Source organism: Thalia democratica, chromosome 2 (genome assembly GCF_965202585.1).
Source record: "Thalia democratica chromosome 2, ktThaDemo2.hap1.1, whole genome shotgun sequence".
Taxonomy (NCBI): Eukaryota; Metazoa; Chordata; class Thaliacea; order Salpida; family Salpidae; genus Thalia; species Thalia democratica.
The window spans coordinates 46,251,887-46,276,460 of NC_139166.1; the positions used below are offsets into that span (position 1 = coordinate 46,251,887).

The following is a 24,574-nucleotide window of genomic DNA, read 5'->3' on the forward strand; positions in this document are numbered from 1 at the left end:
GCTGTTATAATGATTTTTTTTCTTATTTAAAGATATTTAGACATTTCAAGTTTTAGTTTTTAAATTTAGATTAGTACGACTATAACTTAAATAAGTAATTTTTAGCAGCTTACTAGTTAAAACAATAACTAAAAAATTATGATTAGAAGTTACAGTAATTACAATAATGCAATTTTAATAATAAAACAACTGTTTTGTATTTATTATAAGAGTGTTTAAAATAGTTATTTTGTAAGCATAAGATTTCCTCACTTTGTATTTCATAATCGATTTCAATAATAACTACTAATTAAGGTATGCAAAGTTTCAATTTCGTTTAGAAGTATACTTCTTAAACTTGAGTTAGTTTAGTAATACGTTGTTTTGTAAAAGTTTCATTAAAAGAATGACTTGTTCGAGATAAAAACTATAAATTTAACCTAAAACTTTTATTTATAAGAACTTTTATTTCTTCATAAATAATTAGTACTAACTTTGTTTGAATTACAAAAGTAGTAAAAAATTAATAACTTAAATTTGTACAAGTAGAAACATATTTTAAAACAAGAAGGAAACAATTAGACATAATGAGATAAACTGTTTTCTAAAAAAAAAATAAAACATAATCTTACAAAGTTCGGTAGCTAGACTTACCAAACTACTATCATCAAGTAAAACATTTTTACTCTGAAAAACACAATAAAAATATTTTAAAGATTTTTTTACTCGTTTTGTTAGAAAAGTTTAAACATCATCAATTCAATAGAAAACGCAGTATTTTTAAAACTCTTTAATGTTATAAGCTTAACTAATGACATGACGTAAGTATACAGACTTCTTATGTATTGAAAAAATTATAATTAAGTTTGTTTAGTTTAAACAAACGTTTGATCGCTTTTTCTATACAATTTTCAGTTCTATAAAGTTTAATAAGATTTAAAAAAACTTAAGTAACATCATTAAAGTTATAACAGTTCTAACCTTAAAAATAAATGATAGGCTGTTTATAGAGTTACAAATAAAACAGTTTAATTTAAGTTATACTATTACTAGGTGAGTTAATAGTGAAAATAACAGTTTTTAGGTTAAAGCAAAGCATATTTATTTTATGTGTGTATAACTTAAACTTATAAATTAAAAATAGGTAGTTTTATCAGAACATTATAAAAAAGTAACTTAAAAAACAAATGGTAAGTAAAAAAAATAATATAAACCAAAAATCATATTATTTTAACAAAAAAAATCTGTGGTATACAGGTATAAAACATATGTACGTTTAAAACTATGAACTTAAGTTTATTCTTAAAATATTTTTTTACGAGTTTTCACAATATGAAATATTATGTTGTAAAACTATACTTTTCTGCTTAGTTTTTTATGTATAACTAATATAGAAGAATAATTAAAAAACATCTACATAAAATGTTGTAGTTTAATGCTAATTTAAGTTATAACTGTTTTTCTTTTTGTTGTCTCAACTATTTTGTTTTTAATAATGTTTAAGTTAAAAAGTTTTGTATGCAAATTGCACACTGATAGAAACAAATAAATTTTTTTTATCAAAGGCTAAGTTAAAAAGTAGTACACTAAATTACAAAAAGAAGTATTTTATTTTAAATTTAGTTAGCTTCGAAAAAAAAAATCGTTTTTTTTTTAAAGTTTTATTTTTACACTACCAATGGTTGAGACCAAAATATGTCAACTTTCTCATGCTGTTTAAATCTAGGTTAACTAAGAGCTTTTAAAAAGGATTGTCAATGAAGAAAAATATACCGTCAAATAAAATTGTGTGCCAACAATCATTTTTTAAAATACAAATTTTGTTTTAATAAGAATATTTAAGAAATACTTTCGCAAATTAAAAAAAAAACATTATTAATTATATGACATATTGTACATTACAAAGTTATTATTCAAGGCACTATTTGTCGCTCACCATAAAGTTACTTTCATACTCGCAGAAACGTACAAACATACAAAGCTAGTGGGAAAATATTCGGTTAATCTCGCTTCGATAAATCAAAATATAACTCGAAAGCTTTTCTCGAGCAAAACAATAAAAAATCAGCACTCCAGGGGACTCCCCTCTTTTGCACTCATGCACGAGACGCAAATTGACTGCTAACTGAGACGGATCGATGTGGTCTGGGATTTCAAGTTTTACGCTTTCTCAAGTTTAGCCAGCCTTGTTGTTGTGCAAACAATAGATGATAAGTGGCTGGAACGTCGATGGGGTTCTAAATAAAAACATTTTCGAAAAAAAGAAGGGGGGCTGAAGAGAGAAAATCAAAACAAGTTCGAGGAAATTAGCTTTGATTGCATAGTTGAGTAGCAAAGTGCTATTTGCTCGTCTTCAAGTGTAATGTTTCCCCATCGCTAGACTTCTTCGCCGCTCATATCCTCCTGAAAAGCGATCCATCTAAATTTGGGAGCCCACACAAGACTATTTCTTGCGACTTGCCTTGAAACAAGAGACGCGGCAATCAAACTGAAGCCAATTATACGAACACGATTGAGTCGCGCTTTTAACCAATACTCACAAAATCTATTTTCTTTGAAGTTGATTTATTGCCTTGAAAATACTGAAACAGAATCATCTCAAGTAGCAATAACTGATCGATCACAGCAGTGGGCAAGCGTGAAGCCAAAAGAAGCGAAAATGCTTCAAATAAATCAAATTCAAAAGCTAGTGAAGAGAAAGCATGATTTACTGAACGCGTAATTTCGGTTGTAAATTTTTTATGCGTTTTCTCAACACGGCTAACTTGGTTAAAATCGATTGGGACAGATAAAAATTTAAACTACCAGTATTGAAAAGTGCTCATAAAGCGAACACTTTTCCCCAAAGACGCAGTATCCTGGTTTAAATATCCGGAAAAAAAGTGCGTAAAGTTTGAATGATGTTTAGAAAACTTAATATGAGGCATATACGTTATTGTTTATACATAATAAATCCACAATAAGTTTTCTGTAAATATAACAAGTGTACTTAAAGTTGAATAAACTTTATTATCAAAAAATTGGTTACTCTAAACTTATTTAATGTAAACTGGATTTTCCTTACATTTAAAAAATTATAGTGTTTATTTCTTTTAATATTTGAAAGTTTTATTAATAATTTATTGTTTAAAGTAATTATAATAAGTGAATTAATAAAAGTTTTAAAACTTTTGTGTTTATTTCAATTATTAAAAAGTTTATCTATTCATTGCTGTTGAAGATTGTCGTTTAAATTAATTATAAAACTCTTTGTATATACACTTAAAAAAAGTTATAACTAACTATTTTGAAGTTTTTATCTAAATAAGAAAGTTGGTTTAACTAAAGTGTGATAAAGTACAACTTTATTCGAGATATACATAAATTGGCATATTATAATCAAATAGAAGATATAACTTATGAAAATCATAAATAGCTCTCTAATAAAAAAGAAGTGAGTTAACTATAAAATAGTATCAGCATAGAATATAAAATAGGTTTACTAACAAGTAGGATAAATTTACAAAATTTTAGGTTAAAGTTTTTTTTTACATATTTATATTCAATTTGTATTAATGAAGAAATAAAAGCACTACAATATTTTTAAGTAAATCATATATAAGCATATTAAATTATATAAACATAATTACAGTGTATACAAATAAACACCATAATAATTACTGTACATTTTTTTAACAACTAAGTTTGAAACAAATTGTTTAAAATTTTAATACCTAAAGTAATATCAATTACATCAGAACAAATTTATCCAAAAAAGTTGTAATCACCTTATAAAATTGCAAATAAAAGTTAAATGATAAAAATCACAATTCATTGTTTAGTGCGGCCGCCCGCAGGCATTTCAAAGCAATTTTGTCACTTTCCGTCGCCTGTAATGTTTTGCTTCTTATCAGGTATCATCGAAAGACATGCTATATGTTTTAGGGATGTATTATTGAAATATTCACTACAAGCACCCGCAAAATCATCGCCGAGGCGGCCATAGCAACGATCACACGCAACACCGACATTAACCGTCGTGTTTCGCTGGCCGTTTTCAAGCGTTTTGTTTAGCCATTGTCACGATTGAAGTTTAGTGTTACAAAATTATTTTTTCTCACTACAAGGTGGCGATTTTAAAAAAATGGATGAAAATAACTAAACTTAAAAATACTGTGGCTTGAATATTTAAAATCTGTAATATCTTGTGATGTGTCAATTAAAAACGGATTTTACTGTAACTTGACTCCGTGTATTTATAATATTTTAAAGTGCGTGCTACTGTTTATTTTTGTATTTATAATCAATCTAATTAAAATTGTTTTAAATATAAAGTTTTTAGACCTTTTTTTTTAATTGTTCATATGTTCTACATGATATGTGTTTACTAATAGAATTACTACGGCTTTTCTTGTAGCAGTCAAAAATGCACTCTCACAAACGTATGATATAATTAACTAAACTAACAAATTGAAAATTCAAACACTTAATAATCATTTTTACAATGTTATATTTAAGTACAATATTTGCATTTGTCGTATTTCGTTTTTGATAAAATAAAACTATGTTTAAAGTCATTTAGTCATTTAAAAAAGTACACCAGCATAAGTTTTGATGTAAAATGACTACTTTTAGCTCACGAAAAAGCCGATCTACTAAAATAAATAACATATGTTGTGTCTTTAATTAGCAGATGTGGGGTTGTAGAACAAAGTCAATATAAACGTAAAATTAGGCAAGCTAAAAATATAACTTCGTTTGTTTTCATTGCTTTACTTCTTAGATGTTTTAATTATTGTTAAAAAACAATAAACATGTAAGATATGATTAAGTTTAATTACACACAATTTTAAAATTTAATGCTGTTTGCATTATGTTTTTGGTAACATGAAAACTCAAATTCGAGAGTTAAAATTTGGACAATTAAAATTCTTGATATATATTTAATTGGCCACATCTAAAAAAGTAATATATATTTGAAATAAATTAATAAAGCTCTAGTAGGTCTAATAGAAAATATCATGATTGTAAAAAAATTGAAGAAAACTTTTTTAAATAGAAAATTTCCAAAATTACAAAAAATTACTATATATAAAAACTTATTTTAGCCATATCTCAAAAAATTGTTTAAGTATTTAGAAAAATAATCATATTAATAAGTTAAATAATTTAGTTTTTTAAGATTAATTCAAAGAGATACGAACATTAATACAGAACTATTAAAACTTGAACTGTCGAGTGTCGGAGTTTAAATAATCAGAATTTAAATAATTCTGCACCCCATTTTTTCGTATTTAAAAATAAATGAATCAAATATAAGTTGTAAGAATCAAAACTTAATAAAAAATATTGAATTTATTCAAATTAAATTCAGCAACCTTTATTTTTTATAAATAATTATTTATTTGGGGTTAAAGCATATAAATTTCTACAAAAGCAATAAATATCTAGACTCTATTGCTAGCATTAATTAGCTGTTTCAAATATAAATTACATCAAAAAATACACTAATTTTGGTATTATCACAAATTATGATTTTTTAAGTTTAAATGGTTTTAAAAATAAAAAACTTGTGCTTGATATCTAGCTCAACTGCACATTGTAGTGTATAGATATTCTATTGCTGTGCGTGCCTATCAAATTTAAATGGAGCAAACAGTTTATTGTTAACTTAGACGTTAAACTAACAATGATTTCAAAAACTGTTGTTGTTGTTTACGACAAAAAAAAATTACAACTAAAAACTTTATTTTTTTAAGCAAAACACATCCTTAAAAGGGTATTGTAAATGTCTTTTTTTTATAACAGATGTACATGATATATAAAAAACACAAAAACTCAAATGCTAAAACTAAGTTAATAATTAAAAACTATATTCCATTAAAATTTTTCTTAACAAAATTCGTTTTAAAAACACTTTTAAATTTATAATAATTGTTATACTTAAAACAATCAGAATCAGAACAATATAAAATTGAAATATTATTTAACTGTTTTTCTTCATTTATGATTCAGATCTAAAAATATGTTTGACTTCAAAACTGTAAATAGTTAAAATTGGTAAGTTTTGTTGAATCTCAAAAAAAAACTAATAAAGTATAACAAAAGCCTGTTGTTGTTAACAAACAAAATACTTTTTTTCAAGAACAGGCTTTATAAGACTTAAAAGCACATTAGACTTTTGTCTCGGTCACTCTTTCAAATAAATCATAAACTTTCAAAAGCTGTCACTTTTGTAGATTTAACATTTAATCCTTAATATGTAATCCTAGTCATTTAACTTCTGTATTAAAGCTAAATAGAGTGTCTCAAAAAAACAATCATTTTAAGTTTAATGCATTAGAATTTTGTTTTGTGTGATTGTTAGTAATTTATTTACAAATAGAAAGTTATTATCATGTAACTATATGATTTAAGTTGAACAAGTCTTTATTTTAGAGTAAATAAAACTTATAGGTAAATTTAAAAAGTTAAATTAACTAAAAGTTTGAAATTTAAGATCCAAAAAACAACAAAATTGTTTTTAATACTTGATAAAATGGTTTTTTTGAGTTTTATATGCTGAATAGTCACTTAAATTAGAATAAGTACAAACATAGTTGTTTAATTATACTGCACATGCTGTTATTATTAAAAATAGTTTAAAAATAATTATTATAGAATAATTATAATTTTGTTTTATCAGTTTTATGATTTAAAGAAGCTAACTTAAAAAAAAAAAGTTTATAAAACAGATATCAAAGTTTAATAAACTAATAACTTTTAAATTTAGTTTTAACAACGAAATTTTTAAAACATACTTTATAATATAAACTTGCAATTTTTCTCCATATACTACATTGACATTTTACATCAAATGAGATGAATACTTTTTAGCTTTAATTTCCGTACAATTTTTTGGATTACACGATACTAAATTAAGTTTTTGATACCGAAAAAAAATTAGCCAATGTAACTAAACAGTTTAAAGTTTTTACTCTCAATTTTAAATAAATTTGAAATTAAATATTTATACTACAGAAAATACAATAAAACAAATAACTTAGTTAAAGTAAAAATAAAACTTTTTTATGTAACATTTGGTATTTAAACTAAGTGAACAAATTGGTCCTTAAAGTTATCCTCATTCTTTCCCGTGACATAATAACTAATTTAGTATTTCCAGTCAATTATTGTGAATATCCTGACTCTAACTCGTAAGTTAAACAAATAAATTAAAGTCTTAACTGAGTTAAAGCTAGGTGTACGGAATTAGTAATGAAAGACTAGTTCTTTCAAATTTTTTAATGTATAATTTATAAATTAGTCTATAAAAAGTATTAAGACTTTTAAAAACTCCACGAAGTTTTAACTTATTACAAAACAGTTTAGTAAAAAAATGTAAGTTTGTTAATTCTATACTAGTCTTTTAAGTCTTTTAAACTTGTAAACAAACAAATTTGAAAAAATAAAAGTATTTCAAGCTGTAAAAATAGTCAAAAAACTATCAATAAGAAAAGTAGAAGAATTATTTTAAACATAAAAAAAAGTTTAAAAACCCTTAGAAACAGGCCAATATTTTTTAAAACTTTGATAAGTAAAAATTATAAATAAAATATCTATATTTTTTTTTACTCTTTTTTGCTCATCTCAAGCGCCAAGCTACTTCTTGCGACTAAAAAATTGCATTTTATCCACAAATGTTATTCTATTTTATTTATTTTATTTTAAGAATATTTAGCTATGTTGCTAAATTTAGCTAAGTTGCTAATTAAGTGATTAAAAAAAAATTGTTGTTGAACACCATTATTTGTGTTTTTTTATTAAACATATTAAAAGAGAACTGCGACCAATATATATTTTTTTATCTAACCTTTAATTTAAAGGCTTCCGACCTCTTAGTTGATGTTATCATCAGTTTAATCTGTATGTTATCTTATGCAAAAATATTAAATTTAAAGTATCTTAAACTACAAAAATAAAAAAAATCAAAGAATTTTATTTAAAACTACGCATTTAACAAAATAGCTTCTTCATTTTTAGTTTATTAATTTAACTGGTAAGTTTTTACATTCTGGTGTAGTAACGTTACAATCATATTAGTTTCACTTTTACGACAAAAAAATTTAACTCTTAGCTAAAAAACTTAAATTTTTGTCATAAATAAAAACTAAAACATTAACTTAAAGGCTCAATAACTATTTTTACTGATATTTCAAATATAAAAAGTTTTTTGAAACTACATAATCGTTTAACTCCAACTTTTTTTTTATTTCTATAAGTATTAGATTTGTGCGGTTTGGATAAGTCCTAGCATCACCATATTGTAGTATTAAGTCAGGCAAAAATAAATAACTTGAACAAAATTTTTCACAAATAGTTGCATAACCTTGTATTTATTTAAAATTTTAATAACACAGATTTTGTAAGCAGATCTGTAAAATAACCACGTAAAAATGTTATATACTGTTTAAAAGATAGGTTTACAGCCGGTATTTTTTGTATAAAACAAATAGATACTTTGTATTTCTTTCCAACTTCAGAATAAATAGATATTTTAGACCATATAAGTAACGCATATGACAGCAAAAATTACTTATTATGGTTTTAAATTTTCGCCAGTTTTATTAAGCTACATTATAATAAAGACATAAAATACAACTTAAAGATATAAAAAACATCAACTTAAAGAAAAATATTCAAAAATTTCCAAACTTTAAAAAAAATGATTAAAAAAAAATTGACAAAAAAGAAGTAAACATCTAGATTCACATGCATTTTAAAGCTTATTATTTAATTTATTACTTTATAAAAAAAAAGGTCTGTTGTGTAAGATATTAAGTAAATTATTTATACTTTTTTATAGTTTTTTGAAAAGTTTAAGAATTTGTTACATGACTTAACAAAGTAAATGATGTTAGTGCATTCTACTTTTAAAATTTGTTTTATTAACCAAGATTGCTAATACTGAAGCAAAGGAAAAAAATTTAAAGTTAAGGCTAACTATTTAAAAAGCTTGTTCATGCTAGTACCAGATTGTAAAAACTAACCTGTCGTTTGATAATTTTTCGAAAAGTAGAAGTTTTTTATAAAGTTCAGCTTAGGAAGAATTTAAGACAACTATTGTATACCTTTATGTATCTTCTATAAATATCTAGATGTTGTGCACACGACTCGATGACCGAAAGGTTTTTTCATACACACAGGTTCTTAGACCAATTTGTTTTAAGCACCTTCGTTTTTTTTTCAATACTACTCACATATATCAATTAATCTGTATTTACATTTTTCGATAATTAATATTAAGAAAACTTATAAGTTTATCGAACAAAACCGAAATAAAAAAACAAAGTATTAAGAAAAAAATTCGTCTCAGGACCTGGGTGTATAAAAAGACTTGTATGAAATTAAGAAAAGAAAACTTGACTAAAATTAAAAAAGTATATTGTAGTACCAACAGAATTAAAAAAAACATTTCTGAAAAGGTGTCCATTAATCTTAAGTAAAGTTTTAAGTTCACAAACAAATATGTCGTTAAGAAAACTATAAGCTGTGTTTTTTTTCATAAAAAAAATGTAAAAAAATGTTATCAATAAAGATTTTTTTTTCCCTTTATTGAGAAACGAATAATGTTTATTTTTTGTTCTAGACAATAAAGCTGTACCTGTGGTGACTCGATAACCGAGAGTTTTTTTTGCACACCAGGTCCGTGGAACAAATTTTTTGAGCGCTGGTTTTTTTGTTCAGTAAACAATACAACTTAAAAAAAAAATCATTATATATAAAGTTATTTAAAAAAATAGATTAGGCCTAACTCTCTAATTTAGTTTAATAATGACACAGGTTATTATCGTGTTTCAACTTAAAAAAGCAATATGAACTGATTTGTTATTAGTAACTTTGACTAGTTAATTAGTTTTACACTTTAAAATAAACTGTATGATTTTTTTTTTGTATTGTTCAACTTGAAAAACTTTAGCCTCTTGCTTTAGACAAGTTGCTATAAATGGTCTTAAATTTGAAGATGATATTATTAAATATCTTACAGATAACAAACCGTTTAATTTCAAATTTTTAGTTTTTAAATTCTTACATTTTAGGGTAAAATAAGACTGAAGAAGTTTACTTTTGATAATTTTAAGTATTCTTGAACATGTATAGCTTTAAGTTTTGATTTTACCTAAAATCATTATTTTTCGCAGTTCAATCAAACGAGCAATAAAATGTTTTATAACAGTGCTTTTGAACCTTTTTCTAGTGGCGGAACCCTTTTACAAAGTTCAACTTTTCCGCGGACTCCCTAATTTTAATTTAACATAAATTTTAATTTTATTCTACATAAAATTTTAAATTTCGAAAGGCTTCGCGGAACCCCTGAGAGGCGTCGCGGAACCCCATTTCAGAAGCACTGTTTTATAATATTTAAAAAATAAGTATTTAAGATTATGAGTTCTTCTTTGTTATCTTTAGTTTTTTATTTCAGTTTCTGTTTGTGACAAACTATAACTTCTTTTTAAACCTACTTACTTAACATTGGTTACAGCTAATAATTTTTATAGTTTATTTTAAACAGTTTACTGATAAAGATGCTTACAAAATAATTAAAATACTTTTTACAGTCTTTAGTTTTTAGAAGTTTTAAAATAATAAGCTCCTTAAGTTTTTGACAGAAATCATTTAGTTTACTTTAAGGCTTTCTGTTTATACACATCAAAAAAAATTATATCATTAGTAATACTATTTCATAAGTATATACATTTGCTGTTTAAGTTCATCTACACTTGTTGTTAATTAGAAAAATAAATATAAGTACACAAATTTAAGTAAGTAATATTTTTAAAGTAAAATCAATACAGATTAAATTGACCCCCTAAAGGAGGGTCGAGAAAGAATTATTTAGATGTTTTTTGAACCTAAACAAATATTTAAAACGTATTTTTTGAGTAAAATACAACTATAATATCGCCACTGTTTGCCAATAACTTAAATAAAAACAAACTTCATTTAGAAGTACTTCATTAAGATTTTGATCTAACTAAATTTTTTTGAACCCAGCCCGCTTGCCGTAGTTTACCGATCATTGTCTTAAACTAAAGTATATAAAAATTGTTTTAATAGCTTATAATGCTTAAAAAACATTCTTCTTTTAATTAGCAAAAAATAGCCGCAAATGTCAAAACGTTGCAAGTTAGATATAAAACAAACATGAGGAAAAATAAATGCAACATATTATGGAAAGTATCAGCACAATACTTTAGAGCTAAAACTTAAAAAATTTTAAATCAGTTGGTATTTAAATTATTCCATTGTCTGTTTCAGTTAGTTTTAGTTTGAAATTAATTTTTCTAATGTCTAAATACAGTCTTTTAAGTTTTGTACTAATTTTTCTTAAAGTTAATATAAAAGTATATTTAAAAGAATCTAAATACTTATGGTTTTTCTTAATATTTTTCATGTGTAAGTGTTTTGGTTTATGTTTTTTAAAAATGAGTAAACACAGTCTGAAGTAATTACAAAAAAAAACTAAGCAAAGCCAAAAGCTTGTCAATTTGTTTGTTACATGTTTTATAAATACAAAGTACTAGATAATATTAATTTTAATTACAAAAAATGTTTAATAGTTTTACTAGAAAGATATAAGGAACTAACATACTACATTATTTAAAGCAATATTTATTTTAAACAAAAAACAACTTTGTTAAATAAAAAAAACATTAGATATATTAAGAGTACTACTTTTTAATTTTAATTTTGCATTTCTAAAGTTTTAATTTGATTTCTTTATTTCTTAGCTGAGTACTTTTAAACTTTATCGTTTTTAACTCGATAAGAATCTAACTTGATGTTTTTATATTTGAAACATTGTTATTTCGATCTTTTCTAGTTCGATACGTTTCTAATTTTTGCTTTTCTGTACAGTATGTCGGTACGTTTTTTGTTATTCACTTTATAGATTTAAGCCACTAAGATCATATCGTTGTTTTCAAAGGAAATTCAAATTTAGTTATAAAAGTTTTTTAAATATACTTTGAATATAACTAAATTTTCATTTTATTCTAATCAAGTTAAAAAAAAATCGGAATAAAACTACAAAATAAACTTTATCATCTCAATTGCACAGGTGTGAAATAATAAAATATATAACATAAAAGTTTGAATTTTACAGAATAAGGAAAGTAATATTAGAATGGTTTTGAGAACAGATAAGATTAAAATATAAACGTTCAAATTAGAAAAGGTTTAATTATAAACTTATAAAGTCAGAGATCATAAATTTAGAAACGTATTATTTATTACAAATAAATATAAATGACTTACATAATAACACTAGTCTTAGTGTTCTCAACTTTGCAGATGATACAATGCTATACAAAATGTTCATAAAAAACACGTACTTCAGTTATAGTAAAAGATTTAATACAGAACTAAAAAAGGTATCAGATTGGCTTATGGTAAACAAACTCAATCTAAACCACAATAAAACCAGAAGCATTATTCTACATCAAACAAAAATAGTTTTTGGAAAAATATTAATCTTATTATAAATATAAGTAAACCAATATAACAAAGACAAATAGCTTTAAATATTTGGGAATACTTGTTTTTATTTACTCTCGTGCAAAAGTGACCCTCCATGCAAAAATGACCTTTGGTGCAAAATTGTCTTCGTGCAACTTTGACCCGTTCCCATAAAACGAGAAACTTCTTAAATTAAAAACCATTATAATTGATCTTTAATTCTTTGCATATAAGCAATGTTAGATATGGCTTGGTGTGCTGGGGAAGAGCATAAAATATGTGTAAATTATATTAGTGTTCTCATAATCAGAGCACTTAGATGCATACATTATAAGAAATATGAAGATAGTGTAAGAGAATTAAAAACTAAGAAAAAATTTTAGATGCTAAAAGTCTGTTTCGATATGAATTAGGTCTATTTATGTTAAAGTTTAACAATAATTTGTTACCAGCTAACTTTAACAATTACTCTAAAAGTGTAAAAAATTTCCATAATTGTCATACGAGATCTTCAGAAACATTTTTTTTTCCTACCTATATTCAACAGCAAAATAGATCATAAATCGCTATCTGACCACGGTAATAAGTTATTTACTAAGCTACCATTATGTTTAAAAAATAAAATTCATTTTGGAAAGTTCCAGGATGAACTTAAAGATTATATATAAAACATTGATTTTTAAGGTCATTAGTCATCATTGCTACTCGTCTATTTACTTTTGTTTTTACATCAATAGTATTTGTCATTTAATATAAATTTTTCAGAAGTTGATTGTTTGGTTACAATAACAGTGGTTTAGTCTAGATTGCAGCATTTTCTATCTGGTTATTCTTTAGATTAGTTTTAAAGATTACTGCTTTAAATTAAGTTCAGAATACTTAGAAACTTTTTCCTTTCTCTTTTAACATGCCAATGTAAAATAAAAATAGTTATAGATGTATATACTTTTACAAAAAAGTTAAGTATTTAGATAGTAAGCTGAGATAACTGTTTCAAGCAAACTTATGTAAAAAAACATATTTTTCTAAAGAATTCAAAAAAAAGTACAACTTTTTATGTTTGCAAACATTGTTTACTTTTTGTTATTACAATTTTAGACTTAGACAAATATTCAAGTTATAAAAAAGTATATTTAAAAAAAAAGGAAGATTTTTGTTGTTGTTGTTGTTTTTATATACATTGTTATTGTTTTTTTTTTCTCATTAAGTGCATAAATGTTACAGTACTTATCTTTCTATTTTCATTTATAAAAGTTAAGTCCATTATAGTAGAATTCACTTCTAGAAAACTATTAAAAAGTTGTACAATAGTTTATTAATCTATTCAAATGTAAAGTTCTTTTAACTGCTCAAGTAAAATTATTAAACAAAAAAATACTAGAATTTTAGCACACAAAATTGATAAAATTTAATGTAAAAATATTTCAGCGTATTTCTTTTTTACCTTCTTTAAAGAAGTTGTAACCTATAATTTAAGTATTCACATGTTTGCTACTAGTATAATTTATCTCTTTTTATAAGTTACTTTTAAGTTATATAGTAGTTACTTAGTAGTTTATTGAACGACATAAAAAAGCGCTCAAAGTGTTTAGTCTTAGGACCTGGTGCACGAAAAAACCTTTCGGTTATCGAGTCGCACACCACGGATACATTTAAACGTCTTGTCCAGGACATATATTTTTTTAGTTCTTATGTTATTAGACAAATTTTAAACTATATTTTAAAAACTAAATTCATTTAATTTTCGTTTAGTTTTCTATTCTTTCATTTCGTTTAATTTATATTTTATAACTTTAGATTTAAATATTTAGATGAAAAAAAATTATGTGTAATAGCTCGTAAGAAATTGTAAAAGAATGTGGCGTACGATTCAATTACCAAAATATTCCTTTGAACACCAGGCCAGTAGACCAAACTTTTGGAGTGCTTTTTTTATCGTTCAAAAAAAAAAATATATTGACTTTTAAAAAAAAAGTTTATTAAGTAAGAAAAGTAAATCTTTAATCTAAGTCCGCAACATGGTGTAAAATTCATAATAAGTAAAAACTTTAAAGAAATGTTAAATTTCAAAATTAATTAATGTTAAAAAAAATCAATTATAATTATTATAACAGTACAATACAGCTTTATATTATCTTAAACTCACTATAATATACTTGCTTTAGTTAAAGTTTTAGAGAGCATTTATAAAAAAACATCAACAAGTGTTTTACGATACTGTATGAAAATAGGTTATTACTAAAATTTAAACCCTAAAAAGAGGAAATTAGCAAAATTTTATAGTTTATATGTGTGAGAAAATTTTTCAGAAAATTATACGAAGTTAAATACTAACTTTAAAAATATTAGTTTACAGCACTTGATAGTTTATTAAATTCTCATATAACCAAAACTTAATTTTTCTTATAACAATTGGTAAATTTTTAAACATAAGTAATTTACCTAAAAACTAATTCAAACAGCAGTAAAAGATACTTTTAAGAAGTTTTTATTTAAAAAAATCAAGTATGACTAGTTAGTTTTAAAAAAGAGTACATAGAAGTTTAGTGTTATATACAAACAATGTATATACAAGAAAATGTACTAGTCTTAAAGTAGTGCAAGTTTGAACTGTGTTTAACCAAAGTTTTAAACATCAAATGTTTAATTATAATAGTTTAAAATAAGTTTTGTGTACTTCTTATAAAAAAATAATAATCTTTTAAATATGCTTTTTTTTTAAATACAAAAAAGACAGTATCAATTAAGAAGTATTTAAGCTAGCCATTGAGAATACAATATTATCATTTTTGCATTAACATGAAAAACATGATCAATTCAAATTGTTTTCTTTGAAATACTTGAAAAAAGTACACAACAAAGTTGAAGACATCTTGTATAGTTGTTGAAGAAGAAAAATTTTTGGGTTTGTAGACAATATCTTTTTATGCATTTTCTAAACCAAGCATGCGTAAACAGCCGAAAGCTAATTTAAGTCATGAAGTAAAAAAAGTACGTCACACTTTCACTTTTGCTATTCATAACAGCACAAGTTTTTGTTGCATTGTTGAAATTTACTCATGAGTTTAGGTAATAAAAGTTTTGATGACTAAAAAAATAAGTAATAAGTTAATGAAAGATAAAATCTTGGATTGTTTGGGTTGATTTTTTTATTACAAGTTTCTTTTTTTAAATATCATTTTTCGTTTAACTGTGTTTAGAGTTATTAAGACAATAGTAGCAGTATTTAAGGTTTCCAAAGATTATTTATTTAGAAGTAAAAATTTATTCTTAAAAAACATCAGAATAATTTTGGTTATTTTTTTTAACCCACATAAGAGCTGACTGCAACAAACTCAATAACTGAACTGTTTATGAAAAACAAAATTGTTTAAATAATTTAAGTACTTTTACAAACACCTAAGTATTTGTGACTTGTAACTGGTCTACTTGAAAATATTTAAGCATGTATTTTTGGGTCATGTTTTTGTTTCAACGGTAGATAACAATTGTTCAATCACTATTTAAATAAACTTGTACTTGTTTTAAAATAGCTAAGATAAAAACTAAAACTTAAAGATAAGCACAATTTTATAATTAACATATATTTTAACTTCAATGATAATTTTTTTTAAGTTTTATTACAATACAATGTTTCAATCGTTTAAAAAAACGAGATCTTCAGTTGTTTAAAATCTGTAAAAATTTATGTGATAACAAGTAGGAAGACATTAGGCTAAACTTGAAATAAAATAAGTTAAAAAGAAAAAAGTATGACAAAAAACTGAGTACAATCTAATTGAAACCTATAGCTTAAAGTTACTAGAATATGATGATTTTAATGTTGTTAGGCTAAATTTAGGAAAATGCACGTTACTTAATAATTATACAATCTTAGAATTTAAACAAATAAATAAAAAATACATATACAATAAAAAATAATTATACTAACATTTAGTGGTCTTGTGAAATTTGTGGATAACTAACAAAGAAAAGCATCTCTTTAACTAAACCTTTAAGTTAAAATTACTCGTTTAAAAAAGTTTGGCTATTGTATTATGACGTAATTATATATTGGTTTAAATACTTGCACAAATTAAAATAGATATTTGTTGAATCTATATGTGAAATATATATCATTGAATCATTCTCCTTTTTAAGTCGAGAACTTTGATTGCAACCTTTAAAGCAAAAAGTACGCTATATTTAAACTTACGTAATTAAGTATTTAGTTTTATATAAGCTGATATATATTTTCTTACTTATATCTTTATTTTAGAAAATCAGTTTGATTTAGAAGTATATTAAACTTTTATGCACTGACGACATTTATCTGTTCACTATAAGGAAAGTGCTACAGAGACTTGTTGAAGTTTATATTTGTTCATATATCCAGAATAAATAAGACTCTGTAGAAAAATACTTTTAAATGGACTGAGGAACGTCGTAAGGATTAAAAGTTTCACATATAGAATAAGTAGTTTCATTAAAAAATTATGAAAAAAATTAAAATTAAGACAAAAAGTTGCCTAGCTTTAGAAGGTTATGTAAAAATTTAAATATATTGGTAGTCTTATTTTTAAAATTATTTTAAGTTTTTTAAAATTTAAAAGCAAATTGTTTTGTAAGTTCTACTTTAGCAAAGTATCTTGTAGGTTATATTTATTTTTTTGCTGTGTTGGCTTTTAAGTTTAATGCGTTTTAACTCTTTATATATTAGTTCTGTAGGTAAAATTTGATTTTATATCTATCTAACTCTCACACTTTTATACACTTGTTTATTTTACCTTTCAATAATTTAGGTATGGTTATTGTTTAATTTTACAATACTGGTGAAATAGATTAAGAAAATACTTAAAAACAAACTATCTAATAACCAAAGGTATTATCGAAGTTAATTAAGATGCTTACAACAACTTAAATTTAAAAACTTGGAGTAAATATTTAGGCCTACTTTCTCATATTAAACATATCTCAAAGAAAGCTCATGCTTCTATTGGGAGAACTCTGACTTGTTTTACAAATTATTTTAAGATGTTTTAAAAATCTATGGCGACTTTATAACTTATTCAAATCAGGTTAAAACTGCTGAAAACTCAAATAAGTTTTAATTGTCTTAGATTAAAAACGCTTTATTTTTCTAAGAAGAAAAGTGATCGTACATCTTTGAAAAGTTACAAAAATAGACGATACAGTCTTTTTAAGAAGTATTTATTGTAGAAAAAAAAATCAGCTTTTTGTTTTTTCTCAAAAAAAAAAAAAATTCAGGGCTAATATTATTTTGTACCTAGTTTATTTTCAAGCTTTTTTTTTGTATCGTCTGAACAGCAGAACAGCAAAGTAAATTACGTCATAATTGTAGCTTGTTTTAATAATCAAGTTATTTGTTACCAGCAAAATATTTTTGTACAAAACATTAAAACTTTGTATAACGGTTTTTTAATACTTCGATCATGTTTATCCGTGGTTCAGAAAACTCTTTAAGACTACTAAAATTTACATGATATTTTAACAAACAGCTGTTTTATATATAATAAAACTTCTTAGTATTAATTATTGAGCCTTACACATTTGATAGATTTTTTTTCAAACAATTGTTGTTTATTTGGTTTTTTAACCTAAACTTTAATAACTTAACTTTAATTTGATTCACAGCTATTTTATACTATATCAAAATGGCTGAGTGTAACCTACAATTTGCTTTAAGCTTAACAATTGTTATTACATGGTGGGTAGTGTTTGGTTTTTCAGTTGGACCAATTGGCAATGATTCATGGGTTGCTGTAGAAGGAACTAATCAAACTTTTGGTCTTTTCAGAAGTTGTAACCCTGAGTGCGGAAAATTTGAAAGTAAGAAAATGTGTAAAAAATAAAAAATTATAATGTTAATTTTAATACATGTCTTCTCGCAGATATAAGATTTTAGAAAAATTAGACTTAAACAATTATTAAATTTATTCAAATATTAAAACTTTCAACTTGTTAGATATTGGTTTAAAAGAAATAATAACATAAGAAACTTTTTGTAAAAAAAACTTGAATATCAAAATAATAATAAGTCCGCTTTCAGCAAATATTGGCTATGCGAGTTGTGTTAAAAGAAAGAATTAAAACAAAGGCATACACAATGACTTTTAAGATAATATCATAAAGTTAATTACAAACAAACAAAAAACTAAAAACGTAATATGATTTCTTTATCTACTTCTTGGGTTTCTTATAATACAGTAGTCTTCCTCTTTAGTGCTTACTTTTTACTCAAAAAACGTAGTATTCAAAAGATAAGTTTTCATTTTTAGTTCTACCTAAAAAGCTTTATCAGTAAGAAATAAAACTAACCAAAAAATTATCTATTGAAGTTTTCTCATGTTTAATGAAACTATTTAAAAATGTACATAAGTACACCTTAAAGCTTACGATTAAAGTAAAAAAAATATATATTCAAAACTTTAAAGGATAGCAACTAAATCCTATTTACGCTTTTATTAAAAATTTCTCAAAAAAAAACTTAGCTTTAACAAGAAATTGATATTTCTCTGTTTTGTAAACAAAGTACATTACGTATTTAATGTGTTCAAATAGTCACCAATGTTAAAATGTTCTTGAACTTAAAACAATCTTATTCATAAAACTTAAGTTGATAAAATACAAAACATTTTACAATATTGCTGTAAACTTTAAATAGTTCAATAATCTAGAACATTTTTTGAGCTTCAATAAAAAGAGTATTTAAAAAGATTGTTAATTTGTTTTAAGATCCCTTCATAAGACTTAAGACTTTTAAGATAGTTAGATTATTGTCGTTTATGCTGTAAGTTTTAAACCACGACTTCTTGAGTAGACTTTTTATGGCTTTGTTAAAAGCACGAACTCAACTTAGAGTGTTTTGTAGATAAAAGACTGCCATATTTCGCGGTCATTAGCAGTCTTCTCTCAAGTTTGATATCTTTGGTCGCGTTGGAAATCTTTACAACGTAAAGTTGTCCGACCACGGGTACGTCTGCCAACGACCAACTCGCTGTACAGCAGAGACTTTATGAATCGCTCCATGCCGATCCTCAGAACATGACCGAGTCTGCGCTTACTGAGGGTTAAGTACATAGTGGTGAGAGAGATTAGTATCTCTTAATATTTTATCGTTTGTGGTCTTTTGTTGTCATTCATTTCTAAGGATTTGAAAAGTTCAACGTTTCGCTTCACCTTACTAGATTGAAAGCTTTCGTAAGGTCACTTGAAAAGATATACAAAGGCGCGTTCTGTTTATTGGCAGCTTTGAAAAAAAATTCAGTAGTAGAACGTCTACACCTAAGTCCATACTTACTAATCCCAAAATACCCTTGCCGATATACTCTTCTAGCCAGCTTCTGCATACGAAGAAGAATTACACAAGCAAATGCTTTACTATAAATTCCCTATGTGGTTTTTAAATTATAAAATATTAATAAACGCTCAAATAACGACTGAGGGCTTTATCAAATTCTTTTTTTTTATATAAAAAATTTTTACTTTGCTAACAATAAAGCCTTAACTTGATTTTGTAACTAAAATGTTAGTTACTTAGTAAAATAAACACAACTGTATTTGTTTTGTTTCAGCATAAAAAGCATTTAAAAGTTAACCAAATATTTAAAAATTGTTCTGACCAAAATAAAATAATTTATTTTAATACTTTTTACAGCATCAGAACCGAAAATAATTGCATCGAGGGGTCTTTTAGTCTCTGCATTGATTGTTGGATTTTTTGCATGGGCGTTCACTAATGGAGCTTTCAAGAACCCATGCAAGAAATGGGTATCTATTTTCACTGCACTGTTTGTACTAACAGGTATAGATATTTTTATAATCGTTTTCATGAAACTTAACAACGTTTTTTTTAACAGTTAAACAAACTTGTTTTTTCACCTTTTGTTATTTAGAAAACATTAATAAAACTAACATTTTTTGCATTATTTACATGTGTTTTACTATTAAAATCTTTAATTTTAGCTGCTCTTCAAATAAGCGGACTCGCAATATGGACGTCTTACATCGTGTCACAGCATGAGAAGCTGAACTACATGTACAACTTTATTGCGTACTGGTGCACTGCAGGAGTTATTTTGATCAACAATATTGCTTGTTTTGTTTACCTCTGTTTGATAGAATAAAACTATATTGAATAAACTTTTATACAACCAAAACTAGCTGTTGAGCCTTCAATAACTGGTTATGAATAAATGTTATTCATAAATAATCCAAGTAACTTGAATTAAAAAAAGTTAATAGATATTTATTTGTCGGTTGTCGACAGTTTACAAGTCATACAAACTGATTTATTCTTTTTTTGTGATCTAATAAAAATTTAAATGCTTTGAACTTAATTGTTTGTGACTACAAGTTATTATACTAACGCTTAAGAGGCTATCACAATCAATTATTACAACAAAAACATTTGAAAGATTTAATCTTTTATGAGAACAAAAATATCAATACTTTTATTGCATAGTTTTTTAATGTTTCTGTTAATTTTTACCAAACTACTTTTAGTGCTAGTTAATTTAACTTACTACAAACTTAACTGAGTTAGTTGTATTCCAGTATTGATTTTTTTTCATTTTCTATAGCGATGGATGATTTATTTTTACAATGTTTAAGCCTTAAAAATGTAAATGCACTTGAGTTTTATCTGGTTTTAAATTGATTGTGTGAGATCTTGTACTTTCTTCTAAAATAATTGTGAAATTTTACCCAAATATGGTAATTTAAGAACCGCAGAAAACTTATCCGGTCCAAACAATTGAGGTTTTCTAAAGTTTTCATCATGTAACTTAAAACTCTCTTAATCAATTTCAATGAATAACCATTTTTAACCAAAATATCTTTAATTTTCTCTGTTTCAGAATGAAGTAATTCAGGAGAACAAATCATAAAAGCTCAACAGTGTAAGGTTTTAATTAAGTTTTTTTTTCGTTTTTTAGTACAAAATATAAGTATTGCCCTGAGAATAAAGGTTTTCTGTAGACATTCGTGAGAAACTTTTCTGTACCCTTAGTGATTAGTATATCCAAAAACAAATTTAATAATATTTTTCTATTTCCATGGTTAAAGAATTTTTTTAACAAGGAAATAGAACAAGATAATCAAATTAGATGGTTAATAGGTAATTAATAAATTTTAGATAATTATGTTGCAGACTAATAACTTTGTTTAGTAAATCTTAGTTTTCCAGCTCCCGAATTGAAGTTAATTTTAGTAGATTGATTATAGAATGTAAGTAAGTTTTTTTACATACAAAATAAATTAGCTCTTGATAAGTTTTAAATTTATTAAGAATAACTCATACTGCTAATATTTAGTCTTATTTGATATGGTCAAAGATCAATTACAATTCGTAAATTTCGAATACTATCTAAAGTTTGATGAAAGCTGAGTGGTAACTTTTTTGAGGATATTTTTTTAATTTTTCAAAACTTAAATTTTTACGTTTTAACTACATTATGGTTTAGGTTCAAAAAAATTCAAGTTTAAGTATAAACTTGTGTCTGTCGATTTTTTTTTAACTATAGTTTTTTAATACTAAACTTTTCCTTGAAATATGTGAACTATAAGAAAGTAATTCATTGAATACAGTAAGTTTAACAAACACAAAACAAGTAATTATTGCTTTGTTTTTAGTAGAACTTTTTTTTAAACTTTATGCAAAAAAAAAATATGAATATTATCATTGTAAAACTTTTAGCTAAATTATTTTTTTATATTTTTATAATTTTATTAACACTAAAAAATCTAAGCCGTACACTTTTTAGTAACATTGCATATGACACTTTAATATCAAATTTTTATCTTTAGTAATTCTAATTAGAAATATTTAAAAAAAATTTATAATTTTTATACACATTCTTTAACAGTAGATGTATATTTAATAGGTACTTGTTACTTTATATTTTTATGTTTACTCTCTATGTATAAACATAAAAAAAATATGAACACTAATAAAAATAACAAAACTATAGCCTTCAAATTTTTATAAGTGAACCATTAATTATTTTTTGACGATTTTTATTTTGTTGGTTCAAATAAATATTCAAATTACTAAAATAACCATTTAACTTGATTTATTTAGGTACTAGTTAACTTTTAAAGGTTTTATGTTAAATTGTAACTTTTATTACATATGAACTTATTATTTTTCTCAACCTATATACTTTTCTTAAAACAATGTTAATGCCTGTTTTCAAAGAATTTAGTTTCAAAAATTATAAGGGTATTTGAACATATAAATGACATAATAAAAAAACAACAGGCGATAGCAGAAAAGATTATCAATTAATAAAAAAAACGTAATAGTTCATTGTTGTTAATGAAATTTCTTACCATAGTAGAAGAAACTATATGTATATAAGAGTTAATTATATTTAATATTGGTAGAGCTTTACAATAAGCTTTTAAATTATTTGTCACAGTAAGTGTTTTGAAAAAAGTCTACTAAAAACTACAAACCTTTACTATTTTAGTCTTATTTTTTAAATAGGTCTAACTTTTTTAAATCCATCGAAAAAGACTTCTACGTAAACAATTTTTTCAACTTAAAAATAATTTTTAATCAATACTGAGGTTTTGAAAACTTAAATAAATTTAAATTTAATAAAAAAAATTGTTACTTTAAACACGTTTTTCTAGTTACATCGAAAATCAAAGGCCTTTAAATGAAATTATTTATTTTAACACTTAATTGTTACTGTTGTTTATTCGATTTTTTAATTAGCTAGTTACTTATAAAAAACTTTTATAATAGTGTATCATAATTGTTGAGGCTAAGTTTTTATTAAGTATGTCTAGCGTTTAACTTTTTTACTTTTAATAATTTATAAGGCTTAAATTAGTTTTTCAGTTTATTGCTTGTCTACATTTTATATAGTTATTAACAGTTTTTTAATGTAACATGTTAAGTTTAAAACTAAAAGCCAAAGTTTTTACTTGCCCACATAAATAAATGTTATTTTTACTAGAAAAATATTATCTTACAAAAAACTGTTACATTTTTTGTTAAATAAGGCATAAAAAGGTTTCAAATAGAGGTTATAAAAGCTTACTGTAATGTATGCGGTAGAAAGTTTGTATAAGCTAGATATTTACTTTTTCTAACAAAATTTTAATTTTAGCGAATACTAATAAGTTATATCAAATAAGTAATAATACTGTATAGAAAAATAAAGTTTGCAAAAAAAAATTATTTTTAAAATAAAATAACATAATATCAAATAAAATACTTTGAAAATTAGATAAAAATAAACTTTTAATTTGACTTTTAAGTTTAAGTTAAACAGATTCAGCTGTCAGCTAAGTATGAGTTAAAAAGACAAATTTAAGTAGTTATAATGATCAATTATAGAACAAGTAGATTATTCAATTTTTTTTTGTTTTAGTTTTTTTAACATTTTTTGCTTTTCTTAATATAACAAGCATTTATTGACGCAACTCTAAATTTCATAATAAGCATTTACTTTCCCTTTTATATATGTTTTTTCTTCGCTGAATACCTTTATAAGATGTTTTCTTTCGAAATAGCGTAATATTTTATAGATAAAACGTTTGATAAACATTTTATCTACTTTGTTAAAAACTTCTTTTACGAAAGAAAAAATAATAATCACTTAAAATGTTTTTCAAAGCATTATCAAAAAAAAAAAAGATAATTTGAACTTGAGACTTGACCTAACTTTTCTCGATAAACAGCACAGCTAAGTGTTCAAACTTCACTTAGCAACTTTATTTTCAAAACAATGCTTTTTATGATAATAAGTTATAAAACTAGTATACTTACATGTAAGTTTTAAATTAAAAGAAAAAAGTTGTGATTGTCACAACTATGGTCAATTGATATAATACTAAACAGTAGATTTGATTTATCAATTTTTTCATTGATATTTAATTATTTATAATGACATTCAAAATACGTCTTCTTTATTAAATGGTTTTATTATTACATGTTTTGATGTTTTGAAAACAAACAAAAAGATCTCAACTTCTTGAGGAGAAAAAATGTATTTTATTCTTTCAAGAGAAAAAATACACTAAAGAAATCATATAATTAAGCTATTTAATCGACTTAGTTTTGTATAAACATTTTGACTTTATTTTATTGATGTTGTAATTTTCA

General features: G+C 24.2%; 1 protein-coding gene across 1 annotated transcript; it reads left to right on the forward strand.

The window, feature by feature from the left end:
• The first annotated feature begins 18,094 nt into the window (after positions 1 to 18,094).
• On the forward strand, positions 18,095 to 20,790 carry LOC145829938 (uncharacterized). The gene is made up of 3 exons (XM_082937825.1): positions 18,095 to 18,285; positions 20,114 to 20,260; positions 20,422 to 20,790. The coding sequence occupies exons 1-3, from the start codon at positions 18,111 to 18,113 to the stop codon at positions 20,580 to 20,582; spliced, it is 483 nt and encodes a 160-aa protein (XP_082793951.1). The 5' UTR covers positions 18,095 to 18,110; the 3' UTR covers positions 20,583 to 20,790.
• Positions 20,791 to 24,574: the final 3,784 nt, after the last annotated feature.